Source organism: Amblyraja radiata, chromosome 3, assembly GCF_010909765.2.
Source record: "Amblyraja radiata isolate CabotCenter1 chromosome 3, sAmbRad1.1.pri, whole genome shotgun sequence".
Classification (NCBI taxonomy): domain Eukaryota; kingdom Metazoa; phylum Chordata; class Chondrichthyes; order Rajiformes; family Rajidae; genus Amblyraja; species Amblyraja radiata.
In genome coordinates, this window is record NC_045958.1 from 62186845 (window position 1) to 62212603 (window position 25759).

The 25759-nt window shown below is 40.2% G+C and overlaps 1 protein-coding gene across 2 annotated transcripts in view; it reads left to right on the forward strand.

Annotated features, from left to right (window-relative positions):
* Positions 1-7450: 7450 nt before the first annotated feature.
* The window catches only part of tnks (tankyrase), a 93825-nt gene continuing 75516 nt past the window's right edge, over positions 7451-25759 (forward strand). For both annotated transcript variants that reach the window (XM_033017907.1, XM_033017908.1), the window contains exon 1: positions 7451-7771. In XM_033017907.1, coding sequence (XP_032873798.1) covers positions 7477-7771 — 295 coding nt within the window. In that variant the 5' untranslated portion in view covers positions 7451-7476. The remainder of the gene's footprint in view (positions 7772-25759) is intronic.

Sequence of the window (25759 nt, forward strand, 5' to 3'; positions counted from 1 at the left end):
CGTGAAAATCATGTTTGCTCTCTCCATATAGGAGCTGAATGGCTCTCTACTCTTGTCAAAAGTGCCAAGGTTTCCGATGTAGCCCATGGACGCTGCCATCGTGTCGTTCTCTTTTTTTTTTAAAGTCGGGTCAAAAACCCCGATTTCCAGTCTGTTCTGGTATAACAATTCACCTAAAACTTAGTTGTACAAAGGCTATTCAGCTTGAGGAACGCGACAAAAAAAAATCTTATACAATCCCAAGGACGGCATCTTGCCACGTAGACACAACAGAGTCTGACAAACTCTCGACGATTTGTCCAGCTGCTGTTTTAAACCACAGTCCCCTGCATAGAAGGATCTGCGGCCTATCGTGTCCAGCTCGCAAACAACTGCGCGCAACTTCGTATTTACTGTTTAAAATGTTAAACAATACTGCATGTTGCAAAACAGTCCTGCACTGTATTTAAAGGATGAGTTCACAAACTCTATCCCATCCTCGTTGCCAATTTTGTTATATTCCGGACGGCAAAATGAATAACAAGTTACACGCTGATTGCCTGGATCACGAGAGAAAGATTTATTACACAACATTCCCTGCTTATATTGAACACCAACTAATTAACATATACATGAATATGTATAAATACATTACAAGACTATTGACCGACATCTACTATAAACCTACTGACTCCCACAGCTATCTTGACTACACTTCTTCCCACCCATCTTCATGTAAAGACTCCCCTACTCCCAATTCCTCCGTCTACGCCGCATCTGCGACGAGGTTTTCCACACCAGGGAATTGGTGATGTCCTCATTCTTTAAGTATGTATGTTACAAAACTTACCTTCAGCGGCTCTGTAATTCTGCCACTGGCCGTGTGCGCGATTTTGGTGCGTTTGAGAGGGGGGGGCGGGGTTAAAACGGGGTTTTTTCCCGACCTGGTCCTGAATTATATTTGTTGGAGTGCAAGATTTTGCTAAAGAATCGTTCCTACGGCCGTTCTGTGTGCTTTTAAAAAAAATTCACCCGACAAGTTAATCGCTGGAGTCATTTTAAAAGCAGCTTCTGAAGCCGTCAATGCCGACAACAGGGACGGATTTTATGCAGGACCAGGTAAAAGAAAGTAGTTTATTTTTATGTATAAAAGTGTTGCTTAAGATGTATTTAATTCACATATTACGTTGCGAAACGGTGATTTTCCCCCCCGAAGAATCGGCAGTGTATTTGCTGCAGATATGGGGGTACAAATTCACCGCATCTGAACGTTCTAAATGGTCCCGTTCCAGTAAAACCCACTCGCAAGCTGATTTAAATGGCCATTAATTTACAGATATTAAACATTAAATTCTAATGCTACTAATACTACCTAAAGATATTAATAATAGATTTGCCCAATTTTACCAAAATTTATATACATCTAAAATTAAAATAGAAGATAGTAAAATAATTTTTTTTCTAGATAACTGTAATCTTCCAATACTGGACCTTTTGGAACAAGAGGAACTAGGAGCTCAAATTACAATCAAAGAAATAGGTGAAACAATAAAATCGCTGAAAAATGGTAAGACCAGATGGTTTTAATAATGAATTCTATAAAAAATTTCAGGAGATAACGACCCCTTATTTATTTAATTTATACTACCATGCTTTTAAAGAAAACAAACTACCTGAAACACTAACAGAATCAACTATTACGCTTATTCCAAAAAAAGATAAAGATTTAGAAGATCCGGGCTCGTACAGAGCTATATCACTTTTAAATACAGATCAGAAAATTTTAGCAAAGATTTTAGCAAGAAGATTAAGCAAATATATTAGTAAATTGATAAACCCTGATCAAACGGGGTTTATACCTAAAAGATACTCATTTAATAATCTGAGACGCCTGTTTAATATAATGTACTCGCATAAAGTAGAGGAAGAAGATATATCAATTATTTCTTTGGATGCAGAGAAAGCATTTGATCAGGTAGAGTGGCAATACTTATATAAAGTACTACAAAAATTTAATATGGGAGAGAATTTTATAACATGGGTAAAATTATTATATGATAAACCGATGGCAAGAATTTAAACTAATAACATGTTATCTCAAAAATTTCAACTATCAAGGGGTAATAGGCAGGGATGTGCACTATCACCCCTGCTATTTGCCCTTATGATAGAACCCCTGGATGAAAGTATAAGAATTCATCCGAATATTCAGGGCTATAATACCAGGGACTCAAAGAATAAAATCTCATTATATGCAGACGATATACTTTTATATATTACAAAGTCACAAACGAGCATACCAAATTTATTAAACTTAATAGAGGAATTTGGGTCTTTTTCTAGATATAGAATAAACTGGAATAAAAGTGAAATCATGACATTAAAACCTCAAGAACCTACACACTTACTGAAGTTCCCCTTTAAAATCGCAACAGAAAAATTTAAATATTTGGGTATTCAGATTACTAGAAAATATAAAGCATTATTCAACGCTAATTTCATACCTTTATTAAATAAACTTAATACGTTGATTAAATTTTGGAAAACACTTCCCTTATCATTATTAGGTAGAATAAATGCAATAAAAATGATCTTCCTACCACAATTACTATACCTATTTCAATCTATACCGGTATATATACCAAAATATTAAAAAAAAAATTAGACTCTAATATTACTAATTATATTTGGGACTATAGATCACATAGAATCACAAAAAAACACTTATGTAAACCAAAAGAGGTCGGGGGACTTTCACTTCCGGATTTTATGTATTATTACTGGGCAGTGCATATTAAGAATATGATTTATTGGTTGGATAATTCTACCCAACAGACAGAATGGATAAAAATGGAGAAGGAGGATTGCCATCCTTGTAATATAGGAACGATCCTCTTCTCCCCAAAAAAACTGAATAACGCAATATATAAGAAGAACCCAATTATATATGGTACAATAAGAATTTGGAAACAAATAAAATTATCTTTAAAATTAAGAAATCTATCACTGTTAATGCCAATAGCGAATAACCCTTTATTTAAACCATCTCTTATTGATAAGACATATAACCAATGGGAAAGTCTCGGAATTAGAAGGATCGGGGATATGTACGAAATGGGAAACCTATTATCATTCCAACAATTACAATTAAAATTTAAATTGAAAAACAACCAATATTTTAAATATCTTCAGATTTGCGATTTTGTGAAAAAATATATACAAGGATATCAAAAAGTAACTCCTGACTTTTTGGAAGAAGCAATGAATATTGAAGCTGACTCACAAAAATTAATATCATACTTATATAATAGTATTCTAAATATAGACCTACCATCGACAGAGGTACTTAGAGAAGAGTGGGAACGGGAACTAATGATAAAAATTACAAAGGTTAAATGGGAAAAATACCTGATATATATTCACAAATGTTCAATTAATGTAAGACATAATCTAATTCAATTTAAAATTGTACATAGATTATATTATTCAAAAACAAGATTGAACAAATTTTATCCAAATATATCCGCCACTTGTGATAAATGTCTAGCCCAAAAGGCAACTATAACACACTCCTTAGTTTCCTGCATAAAACTTTATAGATTTTAGAATGATATTTTTGAAATATTTACAAAATTATTCAAGACAAGAATGGAACCTAATACTGAAACGATTATATTTGGTGTAATGGAAGATGGGAATAAATTGAACACATCTCAAAATCTATTCCTTAACTATGGTTTAATAATAGCAAAAAAATTAATACTTAAATTTTGGAAGGGTACATCAATACCAACGCTTAAAATGTGGATTGCAAGTATGTTGGACACCGCTCATCTTGAGGAAATGCGATTCCTCCTAATGGATAAATCAGACCAATTCATAACGAGTTGGTCTCCATTCGTCGTTTTTTTTGGAATCATATGGTGCAACACAATTGTAAAAAATAACTGTTTCAGGACTGGACGAGGGTTGGTCAAGATTATAAATAATGATCTCCTTTTCTTTTTTATTTTATTTTATTTTCTCTATTTTCTCTCTCAACTTTCTTCATTTACTCGTTTTCTTTTTTCACACACTATATATTTCACATCTTTCTATCCTTTACTATCTAACTTCTTTTTCTTATTGTAAAATGTATTATGAAAATATATATTAGGCACTTTGGTGCCATATGACTGTACTTACTTCTAATAAAATAAAATATTTAAAAAAAACAACAAAAAAAACATAAAATTCCTTCCATTTGGCCTATAAACCCATGACAATGAGATTTAAAAATTATGTTATATTCTGAATTATTGTGTGGATGTTATTTGGACACTTAGGCTATTTAAAAATGTTAATCTATTTTTAAGAAATGGATAGATGTTTAGATCTAGTAATTGAATTTTGTAATTAGCTACATTTAGGTAACTAACTTTATATGCTTTAATTTCAAGTCATCTAAGTAAGATTGTTTCATATTTGTTTCAGAATGCTTCAATCTATAATAACTGAAAATTTCTTTCAGTTCTCTTAAATTTTAAGAAAGGTATCGGCCTTTAAATGTTCTCGATCACAGCTTTTGTGTTAAGTCAATGAAAAAGCAATAGGGAACAAGATGCCAATTTCCGAGTATGAAAATGGCCATAACTTTTTTAATACTGAAGATATGAAAGTGAATTAGGTGTCAAATTAAACTTATTTTTATGCTTTATGTGATGGGATAAATTAAAGACTTGATTTTTTTAATCTCAAAATTTTGTAACATTGCTACTTTAAGGAACAGGGAACTTATAGATGAGGCCCTCACTAGGGTCTCCTCGATATCATGCAGCTCCGCTCTTACTCCCCCTCTCCTCTCGTAACAAGGACAGAGTCCCCCTTGTCCTCACCTTCCACCCCGTCAGCCGTTGCATACAACATATAATCCTCCAACATTTTTGCCACCTCCAAAGGAATCCCACTACTGGCCACATCTTCCCATCTCCACTCCTTTCTGCTTTCCGCAGAGCGTTCCCTCCGTAACTCCCTGATCAACCCGTCCCTTCCTACGCAAACCACCCCCTCCCCAGGTACTTTCCCCTGCAACCGCAGAAGATGCAACACCTGTCACTTTATCTCCCCCCTCGACTCCGTCCAAGGACCCAAACAGTCTTTCCAGGTGAGGCAGAGGTTCACTTGCACCTCCTCCAACCTCATCTACTGCATCCGATGTTCCAGGTCTCAACTTCTCTACATCGGCGAGACCAGGCGCAGGCTCGGCGATCGTTTCGATGAACACCTCCGCTCAGTCCGTCTTAACCAAGCTGATCTCCCGGTGGCTCAGCAATTCAATACCCCCTCCCATTCCCAATCTGACCTCTCTGTCCTAGGTCTCCTCCATTGTTAGAGTGAGGCCTAGCGCAAATTGAAAGAACAGCACTTCATCTTTCGCTTGGGTAATTTACACCCCAGCGGTATGAACGTTGACTTCTCTAACTTCAGGCAGCCATTGCTCTCTCTCCTTCCCCTCCCCTTCCCAGTCTTCCCACTACTCCCACTGTTTCTGCCTACTTTCTTTCTTTTTCCTAGCCCCTCCCCTGACATCAGTCTGAAGAAGGGTCTTGACCCGAAACGTCGCCAATTCCTTCTCTCCATAGATGCTGCCTCACCCACTGAGTTTCTCCAGCATTTTGTGTCTATCTGTGTATTGTGACCTATTTAGACCACAATAATATAAGAAACAGGAGTAGAATTTAGCCAATAGGCCTCATCGACCCTGCCTTTACCACTAAATAAGATCATGGCTGATCGAACCTTGGCTTCATCACCAATTCCTGCTCTTCCACCTCAAATCCTTTAACTTCCTTGGAATGCAATGGCAAGTTAATATCCACCTTGATTATATTTAATGACTTTGGCCTCAACAGTTCTGCGGTGTAGAGAATTTTAAAGGTTTATCATTCCCAGAGAAAAGAAACTCCTCTTCATCTTCATTTGAAACGGGTAATCCCTATTCCTGAACTATTCCATGTGCACGACACAGCCCGATTAGTGGAAACATCCTCTTAGCATCCATTCTGTCAATACCCTTTAGAAGTATCCTTCTTGAGTTCACATCCCCCTTAACCAACAAAAAGCCACCAGGGCATCATCCTGCCCACGGTCATTTGTGCTTTTTTGCTTCTACATCCTGGACCCTGGGACATGATCTCCTCTGTTGTGTTCTCTACCTTTGGCTGCTTATATATTTTTTCCCTCAAGGGGAGGAGTTTGGGAGCAGGGTTGAAAATTCAAGTGTTTGGCAATCATCTCTCTTTATAAACAGATATATGCTGGAATGGGCTCCAAAGGACTTTCGTAATAACTAAATTAGCATTACTTTAAGACATTTGCTTGAATATTGCAGGTTCCCAAGCCCTGTTTATCCTCACTTCACATCTGCATGTGTTGCAGACTAGCTGATAGAAATTAATTGTTGTAATGACTCAACAGCATTATAGATGTGATGGCGAACCATATAAACCTTGCTTTTTGCAACCCCTACTGAAGTGGATCACTGGGTTTACAAAAGTGGGGGTTGTCAAAAAGCAAGATTTATATGGTTCGCCTTCACATCTATAATGTTGTTGACTCATTACAATAATTAATTTATCTCGGAAATACAAAACCAGTAAGAAATTGCAGAGTTTTTTTCCTGAAGAGCATTAATCAACGTTCAGATTTTAAAGACACCAACTATTTAAAAATATATTTCCGCCTCCTGACTGTCATGGTGGAATTCAAACTCAAAGGGCTGATTCCTATGCCAATGTGTCTCACTGCCCGTCCTGAAACCTAATCATTATGCCACCTACATCCTATTGTCATTCTCTGTATCACGGACTTCTGTAAAGTGGCGGAACACAAGTGCATTAGCCTGGGTGAGTGACACTCCTGAGCGGTATGTGGGTGACCAATACTGCCATCCACCAGTCCTGCCACCCCAGGCCACCATCCATCCACCAGCCCTGCCACCCCAGGCCGGCATACACTAGCTCCGGCGCTCCTGATAGCCATACACCAATCCTGGAGGCCCAGGCCACCATCCACCAGCCCTGTCACCCTATCCATCAACCCTGCCGCCCCATCCCCACCCCTGCCTCCCCACCTACAAGCCCAGACCGCCCTATCCGCCAGTCCTGCCACCACCCCAGGCGGCCCCATCCCTGCCACCCCATCCACCTGTCCTGCCACCAGCCCCATCAACCACCCCAGGCCACCCCCATCCTCCACTCCCATGTACCAGCCCATTCACCACCCCCATGCACCAGCTCTATCCACCACCGCCATGCGCCACCTGCCCCATCCACCACCCCCTTGCACCACCACCAGCCCCATCCACCACTCCCATGCACCAGCCCCATCCACCACTCCCATGCACCCGCCCATCCATGCACCATCAGCCCAGGGAGCGGGGAGGGAGCGAGCGTTCCGTGCGTGCGCGCTCCCGCCCACTGGGTGACGTCAGCCGGCGTTGCTGCAGTGACGGGGAAGATGGCGGCGCGGCGCAGTCAGCTTTCTCCCAGCGCCTCGGATCCGGGGCCGTCGTCGGTCGCGACCGCGGCTCCAACCACCGACAGGCCCGACTCGCCGGGATTCATTGGTGGACACCTCACCCCCCCGGGCACGGGGACGACGGCGGGCGGCCCTGTGAGTGACTCGGGCCGAGAGCTGTTCGAGGCCTGCAGGAACGGCGATGTTTTGCGGGTGAAGCGCCTGGTGGACTCGGGCAATGTGAACGCCAAGGACATGGCCGGCAGAAAATCGACTCCGCTACACTTCGCTGCAGGTGTGTGACTCCCTCCCAGGGGTCGAGGGGTTGGAGCAAAGTCTGTGGTCGCTGGGGCGGGGGACCGTCTGCAGAGCCTAGGCCTCGGGATGCCATAACAACTTATTAGCGATGGGATGGGAGAAGAAATGTTGTGGGCCCGGCTCGCAGTACCACGGCTGCCAAGCTCAGCGGCCCCGGGCGGCTTTCACTGAATGGATGTTAAACATCTGAAATCCTCATTGTAGCATTATCACATATCGGCATGGATTCCTGTTGTATTTTCATAGAAGTGCAGGGTGCGGGATAAGGTTTAAAAAAAAATGTTTTGATGCAACCGGTAGTTTTATTGTGTTTCTTGCGCATGAGCAATGCTAGAAATGTGCATCCCAGCTAATGTCAAATGTAAAAGCACAATATTATCAAAATGACATGAAGAAATTATAGATACGAACGGAATCTTGTCGACCCAGCCTTCTCCATGGGTAGAGTATCATGATTTTAAGTACACAGGATCCCTGGGTTACAGTGTTCAAAAGGGAACTGCAGATGCTGGAATATCGAAGGTACACAAAATTGCTGGGGAAACTCAGCGGGTGCAGCAGCATCTATGGAGCGAAGGAAATAGGCGACGTTTCGGGCCGAAACGAAGGGTTTCGGCCCGAAACGTCGCCTATTTCCTTCGCTCCATAGATGCTGCTGCACCCGCTGAGTTTCCCCAGCAATTTTGTGTACCCTGGGTTACAGACCTGACTATACAAATTTTACCATACATTTTGGAAAAAAAATTCAAAACAGGAAATTTAGTTACAGAAATACAAACCAGTATTCATTAACATCTGGATGCCTTATGTTCCATGTTAAATTTCGTTTCATGGATGAATCATTTGCTGGGATGTACAAATCTACCACATTAACAATACCTACTTTTTTAAAATACATTAAATAACTGATTAACAGTAGCTGTATGCACCCTGGGCTATTTTGCGTTCTTAAATCTAGAAAAAATACAACATTGATGTAGGATTGAGATGATCCATATCTCAATGTGCACTAAAGTCCCTTGGGACTTCTGTGTTTACTGACCTGCACTGACTTGCAGGAAAACAAATTGGTTCACTGAGAGCTTTCGGGAGTGTACTTTGAGTACTTAGAAGCACATGATAAATTAGGCAGAATTCAGCATGGGAAGGGAAAATCTTGTCTTATATATCTGTTGGAATTCTTTGAGCATGTAAATAGAGTTAGTGGAGCAGACAAAATGTATCGGAAAGAACTGCAGATGTTGGTTTAAATTGAAGATAGATACAAAATGCTGGAGTAACTCAGCAGGACAGGCTGGAATGGATGACGTTTCTGGTCGAGACCCTTCTTTAAACTGATGTCAGGGGAGTGGGCGATACAGTGATAAAAGTCAGAGACAGTACGACTGGTAGGATAACTGGGAAGTGGGAGGGGATGGCGATAGAGGGAAAGCAAAGGCTACTTGAAGTGAGGGGATGGAGAGAAAAGGAAAGCAAAGTCAGTGGATGTTGTTTACCTGGATTTGCAGAAAGCCTTTGATAAGGTGCCGCACAGGAGGCTGCTGAAGAAGAAGAGAGCCCATGATATTATAGGGGAAGGTACTAGCATGGATAGAAGATCCCCAAAAGGTTCGTTTGGAAGTTGAGTCAGTAGTAAAGAAGTCAAATGTAATGTTAGCTTTTTTTTGAGAAAACTAGAATTTAAAAACGGGGATGTAATGCTGATTGTGTAGGAAGGAACTGCAGATGCTGGTTTAAACCGATTTACATAAAATGCTGGAGTAACTCTGGTAGCATCTCTGGAGAGATGGAATGGGTGACGTTTCAGGTTGAGACCGTTCTTCAGACTGAGAGTCAGTGTAATGCTGAGGCTTTATAAGGTACTGGTCAGATCGTATTTGGAGTATTGTGAGCAGTTTTGGGCCCCATATCTGGGGAAGGCTGTGCTGGTGTTGGCAAGAGAGAGTCCAGAGGAAGTTTACGAGAATTATCCTAGGGATGATTGCATTAACGTATGATGAGCGTTTGACAGTACTGCCAAAATAACTTGCTGGAGTTTAGAAGAAAGAGAGGGGACCTCATTGAAACTTACCGAATAGTGAAAGACCTGAATAGAGTGGATATGGAGAGAATGTTTACACTAGTTGGAGAGTGTATGACCAGGGGGCACGGCCTCAGAATAAAAGGACGTACCTTTAGAAAGGGAATGAGGAGGAATTTCTTTAGTCAGATAGTGGTTAAGCTGTAGAATTCATTGCCACAGACAGCAAAAGAGGCCAAGTCATTGGGTATTTTTAAGGCAGATTCTTGATTAATAAAGGTGTCCAAGGTTATGGGGAGAAGGCAGGAGGATGGGGTTGAGAGGGAAAGATAGATCAGCTATGATTGAATGGTGGAGTAGACGATGGGCCGAATGACCTAATTCTGCTCCCATAACTTATGAACAATGAAAAGACAAAGTGTGAATAAAGAATAAGGATAGAAAGGGTGCAAAATATGAAGCCTGGGGAAGGAATATAGGTGGAAGGGAACGGGGAAATGGAAAAAGGCAAGTTATTATGTGAACAGTGATTTGGGAAAGTAAGTCATTGGCAATGGGCAAGCTAGCATATGATTGGTTGATCTTGATATTGAGGGGATTGAAGTGCAACAGCAATATTGTCCTGTTGTAATTCTACAGAGCCTTGGTGAGACCACACCTTTGGTATTGTGTGCTGTTTGGGCCTTTTTATATGAAAAATAGTGAAGAAGAATAGTGAAAGGTTTGGATAGAGTGGTTGTGGAGAGGATGTTTCCACTAGTGGGAGAGTCTCGGACCAGAGGGCATAGCCTCAGAATAAAAGGATGTTCCTTTAGGAAGGAGATGAGGAATTTCTTTAGTCAGCAAGTGGTGAATCTGGAATTCATTGCCACAGAAGGCTGTGGAGACCAAGTCAATGGACATTTTTAAGGCAGAGTTAGATTCTTGATTAGTACGGGTGTCAGAGATTATGGGGAGAAGGCAGGAGAATGGGGTTGAGAGGAAGAGATAGATCAGCCATGATTGAATGGCAGAGTAGACTTGATGGGCCGAATTGCCTAATTCTGCTCCAATCATAAACATGAATAATCTCACTATCAAAAGTATAGTGAGGATTCGCCAAACAAATTCATTGGATGGCAGGACTGATGTGTGAAGAGAGATTGGGCCATTTCAACGTATGTTCACTTGAGTTTAGATTTTACAAAATTCTAATATGGCTGTACTGACACAGTGCAAGAAAAATGTCTCAGTGGCATGGAAATTCAGGTCAGGAATCACATGTTAAGGATAGGAGATATTGCATCTAGGATTGAGCTGAGGTTTTTTTTTATCCAGAGGGTGGTGAACTCATGGAATTCTCTTATCACTGAAAGCAGTTGAAGCCAAATCAACACATGTTGAAAGTAGGACAGGCTGTTAAGTTTGTATAATTGGTTATTACATTAAATGCAAAGGATGCTTGAAGGGCCGAACATATTTTACGTTTCTAAATCTGCACATCACGTGGATTGCGTGTTTGAAGAAACCTCTGTTTGATACAATATTTTAAAGGAATCAACTATTTGGTATGTTGTCTCCTTTGCCCACTGCAGTAGCTTTTTCAGATTTTCATTTGTCAGGATTGTTGGAACAACTGTATATTTCTGTTAAATCTTCCTATCTCAATTGTCGTTAAAATTCAGGATTGACTTTTTCTTCTTGGTTCAGCAGAGTGCAGTTTGAAGCTATTTTCTATGTTATTTCCTGTTGGGTTCCAGAAATTCAGGGGAATTGCAGTACAAAATTGGATGAACTTATTCAGTCCCTATTACTAATTGAACTAAAAGTGCTTAGATAGAGTGGAGCTGATATTATTTATATCAAGTAATTAATTGTACCTGTAATCACCTTGGACTTGGCATTGTGAGGAAACAATTCAAATGCAAACAAGCAAATAATATAGAAAACTGAAAACTATTGGTGTACATACTACTCAATAGTATTGCACCAGTTCTAGAGTTTTTACAATGAATTGTGTTTGGGCTGGATTGAATTGGTAGGGAACCAATCAATGAACAGGTCTCTTCGACCTATGAACAAAATGTAATAAATAGCGATGGGTAGATCAAAAGTGTTTTTTTCCGCTATGAAATTTCAATAATACTAATTGATGTCCTGCATTCACACAACAGTTTAAAACAATCGGGACCATTATGAAGCATATGTGAGGTCACAATGGATCAAAATTTTGAGTATTTTGTTGGGATGGTTAACGAATTATTAGGGCAACTAGTCACGGGTTAATTGAATATATGGGTAAATAGTGCATTTTTTTGTGTGGGAAAGGAATTTAGGAATATGTACCTGTTTACCAAATAGTAGATGTCTGTGGCAAGGTTTAGGAAAGAGTTGCTAACAAGCTTTTTCTAGTTTTGCAGCATAATGTTACACTCTGTATTTGTTATGGATTGGTGGGCGGTTCATCAAAGGGTAAGATGCAAGGTTCATGTAGTTTGAGTTATAATTAAAACAGTCATGTGCCACCTCAATATCCCTTGATTCATAATCTTAAAATATGACACAAATAATAGCTTTAAGAAATTGCCAAGCTTCATTCTGTAACTTATTTCTGGAATGTAATTCTCATTTTGTCACAGTGCACATCTGAACCTATACCCATGATGTTTCTGTCTCCAGCTAGAAAGTAATGGTAATTTATTCTGTAATGTTGCAAACCTATCCTTTTTCAAGCAGTCTTACTGTTAATTACCATTGTAGTGAAAATTCTATTAAGTGTTAATATGATTTTTTTAAGTATCACCACCAATCAATGATTTTGAGAAAGGATAATTTAATATTTGCTTCAGAAAAGGTATTTTAACTAATTGTTTCAGTCATTTTACTAATTTCTATTATGTTTGACACTATTGATTGAATTAGAGGTAATTGTCAAATCTGATGTGCTACATGCTGTGACTTACTGAAAGGAAGCTTTTACAGGTATATGCGGTTTTTAGATTGAAGACACATTTTCATCGAAAATGCCTTTGCCTTCATTTTTATTGTGATTTAAATACTAAGTGTACATCTGCCAGCTGCTAAAGTCTGAGTGTGTGGTATGAAGCATGCTCATATTCAGTAGGCAACCAAGGAGTCAAATCTTTAAAGTACTTTTAAAGCTAGCATATTAAATAGGGGAATTCAATTGCAAATTTCATTTACCTAATTTATTTCTGTCCTAAATACACTACTTTGGTAAACTTAGATGAATCCTTGTCTGCGTTTCCATCTCCACAGATATCTGGATGATTGAATGATTCTTGATGCCTTCATGAAGGTTACTTATTTAAGACGAAACATATTAATACCAAAATTAGTTAAGAGTAAAATTTAATTTTGACTGCGCAGACCTGGTTTTATTCACCTTGGTATTTCTGAGGATTCAACTTTCCCAATAGTTTTGTTAAAGAATGTCATTTTGTACAAAAAATAATATTTTTGAACAATGCGTTTTGACCCTGCTCTGAAATAAAACGTCTATGGAAAACTAGGATTTTTTTAGCCAATCACTTCAAGGCCTTGTGCCTAAAACAAGGTAATGTTGTAATACTCGTGCCCAGGATGCCTTAGTCTGGAATTATACAACAGTCCTGTGATGGTCGAGACACAATGCTGGAGAAAGTCAGTGGGACAGGCAGCATCTCTGGAGAGAAGGAATGGGTGACATTTTGGGTCCAGACCTTCTTCAGACTAGTCAGGGGAAAGTAAAACGAGAGACATAGACAGTGAGGTGGCGAGATATAGAACAAATCAATTATACATGATATATACAAAAAAGTAACCAGGGCTCTCGCTTAACTTTTTTTCCCTGTTGCCAGCCGGGCAACCTAGGTAGCTTTTTAGGTTGCCAAATGACAGTTTAGGTGGTCATTTAAGACGGCTTGCATGACACGTGCGATAATGTGCTCGGATGAAGTGCGTAGTTACCAGTCAGAATTATGGTCAATGAAGCATTCACATATTATTTCTGCTTCAAATAAAGTCACAAACTAAACTTATTCACCAATCAAGACATGATATATAATAATAATAATGGATGGGATTTATATAGCGCCTTTCTAATACTCAAGGCGCTTTACATCGCATTATTCATTCACTCCTCAGTCACACTCGGTGGTGGTAAGCTACTTCTGTAGCCACAGCTGCCGTGGGGCAGACTGACGGAAGCGTGGCTGCCATTCTGCGCCTACGGCCCCTCCGACCACCACCAATCACTCACACACATTCACACACAGGCAAAGGTGGGTGAAGTGTCTTGCCCAAGGACACAACGACAGTATGCACTCCAAGCGGGATTCGAACCGGCTACCTTCTGGTTGCCAGCCGAACACTTAGCCCATTGTGCCATCTGTCGTCCCGATATATACCACAATGACATGCAGCAAAATTACAATACAGTATCACATCTCCTTTTACACGTTGCAAAGAATGCAATTTCTATTCTTTCTTTCCACTTCCAAACAAAATTCTGGTTGGATTAGTCAGCGTATGATCAACCTCGGTGAGACCAAGTGCAGGCTTGGCGATCGCTTCGCACAACACCTACACTCAGTTCGCAATAACCAACCTGATCTCCCGGTGGCTCAGTACTTCAACTTCTCCTCCCATTCCGAATCCGACCTTTCTGTCCTGGGCCTCCTCCATGGCCAGAGTGAGGCCCACCGCAAATTGGAGGAACAGCACCTCATATTTTGCTTGGGTAGTTTACACCCCAGCGGTATGAACATTGACTTCTCCAATTTCAGGTAGTCCTTGCTTTCTCCCTCCTCCCTTCCCATTCCCAACTTTCCCACAGCCTACTGTCTCCGGCTCTTTAATTCTTTTTCCTGCCCCCCCTCCCCACCCCGACATTAGTCTGAAGAAGGGTCGCGACCCTAAACATCACCTATTCCTTCGCTCCATAGATGCTGCCTCACCCGCTGATTTTCTCCAGCTTAGTCTACCAATGGGATCCCACCGTTGGCCACATCTTTCCATCTGCTCCCCTGTCGGCATTCCACAGAGACAGCTCCTTCCGTAACTCCCTGGTAATTTCGTCCTTTCCCACCCAAACCACACCCTCTCCTGGCACTTTCCCTTGCAACTGCAGGAAATGCTACACTTGTCGCTTTACCTCCCCCCTTGACTCCATTCAAGGACCCAATCAGTCTTTCCAGGTGCGGCAGAGGTCCACGTGCATCTCCTCCAACCTCATCTGTTGCACCCGCTGCTCTAGGTGTCAGCTGCTCTACATCGGTGAGACCAAGCATAGGCTTGGCGATCGCTTTGCCCAATACCTCCGCTCGGTCCGCATTAACCAACCTGATCTCCCGGTGGCTCAGCACTTCAACTTCCCCTCCCATTCCGAATCAGACTTTTCTATCCTGGGCCTCCTCCATGGCCAGAGTGAGGCCCACCATAAATTGAAGGAGCAGCACCTCATATTTTGCTTGGGCAGTTTACACCCCAGCGGTGTGAAAATTGACCTCCAATTTCAGGTAGTCCCGCCTCTTCCTTTCTTCTTCCCACCCCCTGCACCCTCACATCAGTGTGAAGTAGGATCTCGACCCAAAACGTCGCCTATTTCATTCGCTCCATAGATGCTGCCTTACCCGCTGAGTTTCTCCCCATTCACACAAGTTCTGTTACCCCACTTTCCTCACCCACTCCCTACATATTAGGGGCAATTTTACAGAGACAAGTTAACCTACAAAGCCAATGCATCTTTGGGATGTGGGATGAAACCTACATGCTTGCAGGGAGAATGTGCAAATTCAACACAGTGCCCGAGGACAGGATCGACCATAGATCCCTGGCGTGTGAGGCAGCAAGTCCACCAGCTGTGCCACTATATTTTATTTACCAGCACACAAAAAAATTATAAGTTGATAACTTTGGTTACTTAAAAAAAAGAAACTATCCATTTTCAGTCTTAAATCTCTAAGTGATGCTATGTCCCCCTTTACAGCTACTGTAGGTTTTAATTCAGTTCAAGAATATGGTGCAGTACATTGGCCATAAAGTTGCTGCCTAAAATTGTGAGAGAACCGGAATTGATCCTGAATATGGGTGCTGTCTGTATGGAGTTTGCTCCTTTTCCCTTTGATTGCATGGGTTTTCTCCGGGTGCTCTTATTTCCTTCCACATTACAAAGGTGTGCAGGAACCTTTTTCAGACCCAACCCAAAACTTAATATTTTCCTTTTGTCCAGAGATTCTGTCTGACGTGTTGAGTTACTCCAGCTTTTTGTGTCTTATCTTCAGTTTGAGCCAGCATTTGCAGTTCTTTCCTACACACACGATACTATACGATAGAACTTTATTAATCCAAGGAGGGAAGTTGTGTGTGTGTGTGTGTATAGTTATATATTCATATATAAATATACACTGTTTTGTTTTCTCGTTGATAACATTGTTTACAGAGTACTATGTTTACATATTCTGTTGTGCTGCTGCAAGTAAGGATTTCATTGGGACATGAGAGAATAAAACAATCTTGACTCTTGACTTACGTCACTAATGTGTGGGATAGAACTAGTGTGCGGGTAATCGGTGGTCGGCGTGGACTCGGTGGGCCGAAGGGCCTGTTTCCACGCTGTATCTTTAAATTAAACTAAAACACTAAAACCAGAGGAAATCTAAAGAAGGGTCTCTACCCAAAACGTCACCCAATTTCTTCTATCCAGAGATTCTGGCTGTTCCATGGAGTTCTGCACAATTAAAGCATGGAATAGTCTTCACCTTACTATAGGCACCCAACCAGAAGCAATTACATTTTTATTTTTTTTAAATTTATTATTTATAAGAAGTAGTGTACACAACAGAATATGTAAACATAGTACTCTGTAAACAATGTTCAGTGATATAAGCCAAAAATAACATAATACATTTCCTGTACCACTTCATATTTTAAACTTTAAAAAGAAGAAAAGTAAAGAGAGTTAGCTAGGATAGTGAGTGCGTGAAAGAGTGATCAAGGGAGACCCTTAGAAACGTAAAACTCGAAAAAGAGGTAAGGAGAAAGCCAAAGAAAAAGAAAGAGAGAAAAAGAAAGCTGAAGATATATAAAAGTGAAAAAAAGAAGAAAAAAAAGATAAAAGGGACGTACCTACTTCGTATTTTTACTCCCCCCTCACCAGGTCCTGAAACCATTTATTTTCAAAGTTATGTTGCACCCTGTACTTGTAATAAGTCGATAAATGGAGACCAAATCTTTTGGAAATGGTCTGGTTTACCTGCTAGGAGGAGTCTCATATTTTCCTAGTGTAACATTTCGGACATATTTGAAATCCATATATTTATCGTTGGTGTTGGGGCGTTTTTCCAGAATTTAAGTATGAGTTTTTTCCCCGTTATTAAACCGTAATTAAGTAAGCTCTTTTGGAACGAAGTCAGCTCAAGGCTGACTTCCATTGTTCCAAAAATAATCAATTCTGCGTTCAGTTTCAGTTATATTTTAAATAATTTTGTAAAAATTTCAAAGATTTAATTCCAAAATTTTTGGATTTTTATACAAAAAAACAAAAGAATGCGCTATAGTTGCTTCTTGGGATAGACATTTATCACAGATGGGGGAGACATTTGGTAAAAGTTACTTATTTTAGTTTTTGAGTAATATAGTCTATGTAAAGTTTTAAATTGGATTAAGATATGTCTTGCATTGATTGAGCATTTGTGCACATATAGCAAATGTTTATCCCACCTCTGTTTAGAAATTTTTATAGCTAGTTCTTGTTCTGTGTCTATATACCATAGACCATATATATATATATATATATATATATACACAATAAATAAACAGATAAAATGCAATAGGCTGTTATTTTTCATAGTTTGGTGGTGGTGTTTAAATTCTGTTTAAATTCCATTTCAAATAATTTTGGAGGACCAGGAAACCAAGCAGCAAGAGTTACTCCAGGGAGTTACTCCAGCTCCAGCGAGTGAGTCTGCGTGGTTTTCAGCGGTCGCGGCGAGTGGACAGCAATGGCAGCCAGATCTCCCACCATGCAAAGGGAGGGAGAAAGTGGCCGACGCTGACCAGTTGCAGTGGCAGTGCGCATGTGCAGGGCGGCACATGCGCACAACCACGGCCGATGATGTGCTGGTCAAAGATCCTCGCTATAGGATCTTTGGTGCTGGCCGTGGTTGTGCGCATGTGTAAGGCGACCGGCTGTGCCAGCGGAGGAACGGGCGGAGACCCGAGACACGGACATCGAGCGGAGACTCGAGACACAGAGAGTGACAGAGAGAGAGAGAGAGAAAGATAGAGAGGGGGCCCGCTCAGAATTAAACGAGAGGTGTCCCGGGTGCTTGCCAAGCCGGGCAAAAAGGCATGGATTTTAGGTTGCCCCGCGGATCTGTGGGTTGCCATTGGCAACTGCTAATTTCGAGCCCTGAGTAACGATGATAAAGGAAACAGGCCATTGCTAGCTGTTTGCTATATGAGAACGGGAAACTGGCGCGACTTGGGTGAAGAGGGGTTACTTGAAATTGGAGAAAACAATATTCATACCACTGGTTTATAAGCTGCCCAAGCAAATATGAGATGCTGTTCCCCAATTTGCGATTAGCCTCACTCTATTTTCATACTTATTTTTGGCTGTCTAAGATGGCATTGATTATTGACATCTGGTAGATCAAACTGGCATTGAATGAGTTGAACCAATGTTCTCTGGGAATTGCAAAGTAAGTAATTTTGCAAATGTGGGCTTTGTGTTCTGTTTTATCCCAATGTCAATAATTAGCTTATTCAGAAATGGTCTCTGCTGGATGTAGGCAGCTACTTGTACTCAAAATGAAAAAGCCAACACAGTCAGCAGGGAATTATTTTGAACATTTTCGCGATTCATTGATCAGGAGATTCTAGCTACCTTCTCAAAATATCGTAACCATTCTGCTTATTTGGAGCAGATTATAGTTCTACTTGGAATATTCTGTTATTTATCATTTCAGAATAATACAATAGACTATTTTTGAATTGTTGGCAGGTAGATGTATCTGACTTCAAGAAATTACATTTGCCAATTATTGTTGCTTAAAAACTACCTTTTGCTCATGTTTTGTGAATGCAATAGTCTAGAATTGAATTATCTCACCAGACAAAGTTTTAATAGTTTTCTCTGGTGTTTTTTTTGTGGCTCTCCTTAAATGGAGCTGTTAAATTGAAACACCACCTAATCACATTCTCCTGAGATACTGCATAACCCACTGAGTTGCTCCAACACTTTGTCTTTTTTTTTCTGTTAATTGTACACCCTGGTTACCACATTGAAATCGGAAAATTAAACAGATATCCAGCAGCAAATACATAATTCTTTATAACACTGCAATATTACTGTTCATTTATTCACCAAGTTACAATGGAGCTTTATTAGCCATGGTTTTGACAAAATAAACCTCTAAAACTGATATAAATGGAAACTATGCCAGCGGTTTAAGACAGCATGTTAAAATAAAACTTGATGTTGATTTTTTCCCTCATTTTTTTGCAATAAATTGTAGCTCATTGGATAGCCATGCATGGATCAACTTATCCTCTACTTGTACTTGCTTTTAATTTTGCTATTCTGGAAAGTATCCAAGGACAAATATTAACCCTACTATTACTATTTCGCCAGTTCTTATTTTAGTGAGACCTGAAATTGTCTATGAATCTGGGTGGGGGGAAATTGTAAAAGACAACAATACAAGTTGTGACTTCTATGCGTTACTGCTCATGTGTTTTAATCTCTCAACAATTATGTATTTGTTAATTTAAGCCTGACCTTTAACATTCTTTGTGCTGCTTAAAAAATAAACATTTTGTTTTTGACCACTAGCATGCATAAATGTAAGTAAAATTAATTATTCAGTATTCAATTATTATTTTTAATTGTAAATATTTTTGTAAATATTTAGCAATTCACAGAGCATCTGTATTCAAAGGTGAACTGTGGAGTGGTTTTGGCATCTGCAATCTTTATTGAAAGGTGTAGGAAGGAACTGCAGATGCTGGTTTAAACGGAAGATAGACATAAAGAACTGGAGTAACTCAGCAGGACAGGCAGTACCTCTGGAGAGAAGGAATGGGTGACGTTTCGGGTCGAGACCCTTCTTCGGTCTTGACCCGAAACGTCACCCATTCCTACACTTTATAGAAAGGTTCCGTAGTTTTAATTTGTTGTAATTTTAGCCTTCTTGCTGAGTTGGGTCAAGTTCAAATATCTGGGGAAGCAGTGGTGCCATCGAGTGTGGCAGCCTCGCCAGCAGCTGTCCACCCTTTCACCCTTTTTGTTATTTTTAGTCTGTCAATAAGTATATTATTGAAGGTCTTTTAGTCTTTTTTATGTGGGGGGGGGGGCGGGAGGGAGAACGGAAACGGTTTCCCAGTCACTTCCTGGTCGAGGATGCGTCTTTTCTCCGAGCTGCATCTTCGCACCCCCCTTGCGGCCCTCCATCTGGATTGGCATGGCCTTTTCTACCGGAGACCGGCCAGAACTTCAGCAGCGGCGCAGCGCTGAATTGTCATCGCGGAGCGGGCGATGCCTTACCGGGGATCGCCGTGTTGGAGCTCCGGAATGTTGGGCCTGCCGACTTTAACATCGTTGAGCTGTGGTCTGCGGAGCTTCCAGCAGCGGGCGGCGCTGACTTTAACATCGCGGAGTCCTGGGATCCTTTGCCAGGGATCGTCAGTGTTGGAGCTCCACCCAGCTCGGCCTGTGGACTTCGGAAGCCGTGGTCTCCGGTAAGAAGTAGCAGACGCCGGTGGTCCTATCATCCCGGCGAGAGGGCCTGAACATCGGGCCGCCGTAGCGGCGACTGCGGAGGGCTCAAAGGCCCCGACCACGGGTGAACAAGAGGAAGATGACTGAACTTTATTGCACTCCCTCACAGTGGGAAAAGTGGATTCCGCTGTGGGGATGTTCATGTTAAATTCTACAGTGTTGTGTTCATTTTATTTTATTTGTGTGGCTGTCTGGTAACTCAAATTTCACTGCACCAATTGGTGTATGTGACAATTAATGTAACTTGAACTTGAACTAATCACCATTGCAAGTACAATCTATTGGCCAATGTGATCCAATCAATATGAAGCTGTTACTCCTTATTGTGCTTGTGTTCCTAACTGAGTTGGGGCAAATTGACAGTATTTAGAGGGCAACTGTCAAATTAAGTGATATAAAAATGTTTAGACTTTGCATTCGAATTGAAGAGGTGACTACAAGACTAAAATAAGTTTGCATTTAGGCAATTTGTTGCTTTGATGGTATATAATCAAACAAAAATGAATGCAAAAAATAAGAGTTAATGGTAGGGAATTGAAGAATGCAGGTGAACAGAGGGATCTGGGAATAACTGTGCACAGTTCCCTGAAAGTGGAATCTCATGTAGATAGGGTGGTAAAGAAAGCTTTTGGTGTGCTGGCCTTTATAAATCAGAGCATTGAGTATAGAATGTGGCTCAGCACTTCAACTCCCCCTCCCATTCCCAATCCGACCTCTTTGTCCTGGGTCTCCTCCATTGCCAGAGTGAGCAACAGCGGAAATTGGAGGAACAGCACCTCGTATTCCGTCTGGGGTCCTTGCGTCCTTATGGCATTAACATTGAATTCTCCCAATTTGGCTAGCCCGTGCTGTCTCCTCCCCTTCCTTAACCCTCTAGCTGTCTCCTCCCACCCTCCCATCCGCCCGCCCTCGGGCTCCTCCCCTTTTCCTTCTTTCTTTCCCCACCCCCCATCAGTCTGAAGAAGGGTTTCGGCCCGAAACGTCGCCTATTTCCTTCGCTCCATAGATGCTGCTGCACCCGCTGAGTTTCCCCAGCAATTTTGTGTACCATTGAGTATAGAAGTTGGGATGTAATGTTAAAATTGTACAAGGCATTGGTGAGGCCAATTCTGGAGTATGGGGTACAATTTTGGTCGCCTAATTATAGGAAGGATGTCAACAAAATAGAGAGAGTACAGAGGAGATTTACTAGAATGTTGCCTGGGTTTCAGCAACTAAGTTACAGAGAAAGGTTGAACAAGTTAGGGCTTTATTCTTTGGAGCGCAGAAGGTTAAGGGGGGACTTGATAGAGGTCTTTAAAATGATGAGAGGGATAGACAGAGTTGACGTGGATAAGCTTTTCCCACTGAGAGTAGGGAAGATTCAAACAAGGGGACATGACTTGAGAATTAAGGGACAGAAGTTTAGGGGTAACATGAGGGGGAACTTCTTTACTCAGAGAGTGGTGGCTGTGTGGAATGAGCTTCCAGGGAAGGTGGTGGAGGCAGGTTCGTTTTTATCATTTAAAAATAAATTGGATAGTTATATGGACGGGAAAGGAATGGAGGGTTATGGTCTGAGCGCAGGTATATGGGACTAGGGGAGAATACGTGTTCGGCACGGACTAGAAGGGTCGAGATGGCCTGTTTCCGTGCTGTAATTGTTATATGGTTATATGGTAATGGAAGTAGCAGTGACCATTAACTTCCATTAGTTAATGAAGTTAACTAATTTCATTAGTTAATGAACTATGAAGTGATGAATTTTAAGGGGGGGAAATAGTAATGGGATGGAAGAATAATGGGAAGGACAATTAAAAAAAATATATATATATAAATTTCAAATTTTATTAGACTGGGAAAGCAATGTCAGATGAAGTGACGTTGGGATGTAAAGAAGTTAGGTTTGGAACTCAGGTTGGGAGGTAATTGTTGAAATACAGGAAGTTAGGAAGGATTTCACCACAAGTAAGAACATTTTAAATCAGAGTCTGGGAGGCCATGCAGCTCAATAAGAATAAGGTGACTGAGAGGAATGTTGTTGGTTAGGATACAGGTTGTTTGAAGTGCATTCATGAGAAATTACCACGTCATGTCATTCATATCAGAACCAGTCAAACCACTCTTATTAACCAGTAAATGTTGACCATTTGCAACCAGTAAACCTGATGGTTAATTTTATTGATCCCTTTTAAGGTGGGCAGAATTGCAAATATTGCAGGTTAAATACCCTCACACTAATCTCCAAGTATACACTGCACAAACTATAGTTGCAGTTAATCATGGATGTATTTTCACTTTTCCCTTTTGTTTTATTTATAAATGTCAAATCCACGGACACTGAATATTTTTTGGCTTCTAGTTGAACATAAAAGATCCGAAGGCAGTATTCCAAGAGGAGCTGGGGGTCTTCTGTCCCGAACAATGTTTATTAATCTTTATTGTTGCCTTAGAACCTTGTAATGTACAAATTTACAGCTGTAGTTTCCACATGACATGAAATGATGACATGATTTTTAGTCCTGAGATTGTGAAATGCATTTGTTTACTGGCTTAATCAAAATATATAATATGATAACCATTCTTGATGGCTAACTTGCAGTGCTAGTTGAAAACTTTTCATCCTTAGTTTAGTAGATTTTGTTGTGCTTCACTTTAACTTGTTTACTAAAACATTTTGACCAATGAAAGATAATGGAAGCCAATGAGTGTAGAGGTGAAGTGATCCAGATATGGAACCAAATTTAAAGAAAAACACTTTTAATCCAAGTGATGAAGGTGGAACGCTAGTGATTTTTTTTCAGACATACAGATAGGATCACCTGATGGCACGGAACATGAAAGATAAAAATGTGGAAACAGATTATTATTATATTTGTGCTTGCCTGTGTTTTCTAATTCATGTTTAGTTCAGAGATACAGAATGGTTAGTAAAAGCAGTTTTGTTGGTAAACAGCTTTTCATTCAGCTGTATGAGTTGCATACATTGGGCTAGGTTGAACAAGGTGCAGATTGATGTATCATATAGTTACTCAGGGTGTGCAAAGACCAAATTTGTTATTTGTCTCTTCTGCCACTGGATTGTGATGCTGTTAGCATGTTGGTTAGCTAGGAGAGAGGCCGTTGGGGAAATAACCTCAGTGGCTGCAGTAGGACAGAGGTCTAAGGAAGTGCCTAGAGGTCACCCTTTGTTTGATTTAGGATTTCCCAAATATTTGGGAATTGGAAGAAATCTGGAAGGGAAGGAAATGAAGGGATTTCCTTTTAATTCAGTCCTCAAATCTATTCTATATTGAAGTAGCTACATAAAGTTCTTGCAAGTCAATTTTTTTAAATGGTAATTTCTACCAAATTGTTCAGCTGGTCATGATCCCAGTTAAAGCTGCCTCTTTCTGATGCTTCCCATCATTAATGACAAGCTTCAACAGTAGATTGTCTTGTCTTCACCCTTGCCTGCAGGTCATTCACTGTAAAGTTGGTGTTTGCAGCAGTTGTCATTGTAAGATTCTAATTAGCTATTTTGGAAGTTCTTTAAAGTATACGTGGAAGAGCGCTAACCTATCAAAATATTTGTACAATGAAATAAGTTACTGCTGCTGTTTTTTTTAAATTATGACATTTGTGGCCATTATATCATGAATCACCTGATAATGAATCCAAAGCATCTCGTCATTGTCAAGATACAAATTGACTGGCAATAAGTAGCAATGTTACAAAATTTTGAGAATTTAAAAGTCAAGTCTGTAATTTAACCCATCAGATAAAGCATAAAAAGAAGTTTAATTTGACACCTAATTCACTTTCATATCTCAAGTATTTAAAAAGTTATGGCCATTTTCATACTCGGAAATTAGCATCTTGTTCCCTATTGATTTTCTATGGACATAACAAAAAAGCTGTGATCGTGAACAGTCAAAAGCCCATAACTTTCCTAAAAATTAAGAGAACTGAATGATATTTTCAGTTATCATAGATTGAAGCATTCTGAAACAAATATAAAATAATCTTACTTGGATGACCTGAAATTAAATCATATAATTAGTTAGTTACCTAATTGTAGCTAATTTCAGACTTCAATTACTAGATCTAAACATCTATCCATTTCTTAATAAATGATTAACATTTTTAAATAGCCTAAATGTCCAAATAATATTCACAAATAATTCACAATAAAACATGATTTTAAAATCTCATTTACATTAATTTATAGGCCAAATGGAAGGAATTCAGTGTTCAATTGCTGTAAATAAATGCCCATTTAAATCAGCTTTCTAGTGGGTCACTGTGGAACGCGCTGGTTTAGAACGTTCACATTGCGGTAGATTTGTGCCCCAAATGCCGAGAAAAATACTGCGGGATATAATGGGCCCAAAATGAGCTACTCGCAATATTAAACTTTGTATAAAGGGATCTTTAAAAGCCCTTTTTAATGTAAAAATATACAGCATACCTTCAGCTGTCTGCTTTATGAGACCCTGCGGTTGCTGGCGGTCGCGGGTTTAGAGATTGATTTTTAAACTACTATAACTATTATACGAGGCCTTTAAAACTAATAATAGCTTTTGCGACGGGGTCTTCCAGCGATTTTTCGTTAATAATTAACTAGGCTGAACATCTTCGATTTGAACAGCCTAGAGAAAATCGCGTTTTAAACCCGCCCCCTCTAAACACACCCGCAGCGGCAGATTTTCAAAGACGCTTCAGGTAGGCTTTGCAACATACCTACAATAAGCTAAAGCTTCTAAAAATATATATTATTTGTATGTTTTGATATTACTTGCTAGTTAGCTTGAATTTTTGGAGGTTAAGTCCTTTGTGGCCCAAGTGAATCGGAAAATGATTTTACTCCTTGACCAATTTGGCAGAACCATATTGTCAGGGTTGGTTAACAAATCCAGCAGCTTCTTTAGGATTTAGACGTACAGTAGGGGTTGAGTTATTTGCCTGAGACTCAAATGTTACTGTGTTACTAAAAATAAATCTGTTTGTATAGGAAAACAACCAGCTGCTGTTGCTCAAGTATGTGGAAAATGAATATTTTTTTTCCTGCGAGAAAATATTTATTTCTTCTCTCCAGTTAAGATGATTCCCAAAGTATTACAAAAAATGGAGAATATGACTAGGGTACTTTATTAGGAGGAAACCCAAGCATCTGGAGAAACCCTCCGCGGAACGAACAAACTACAGACAACCCCCCGGGTCTC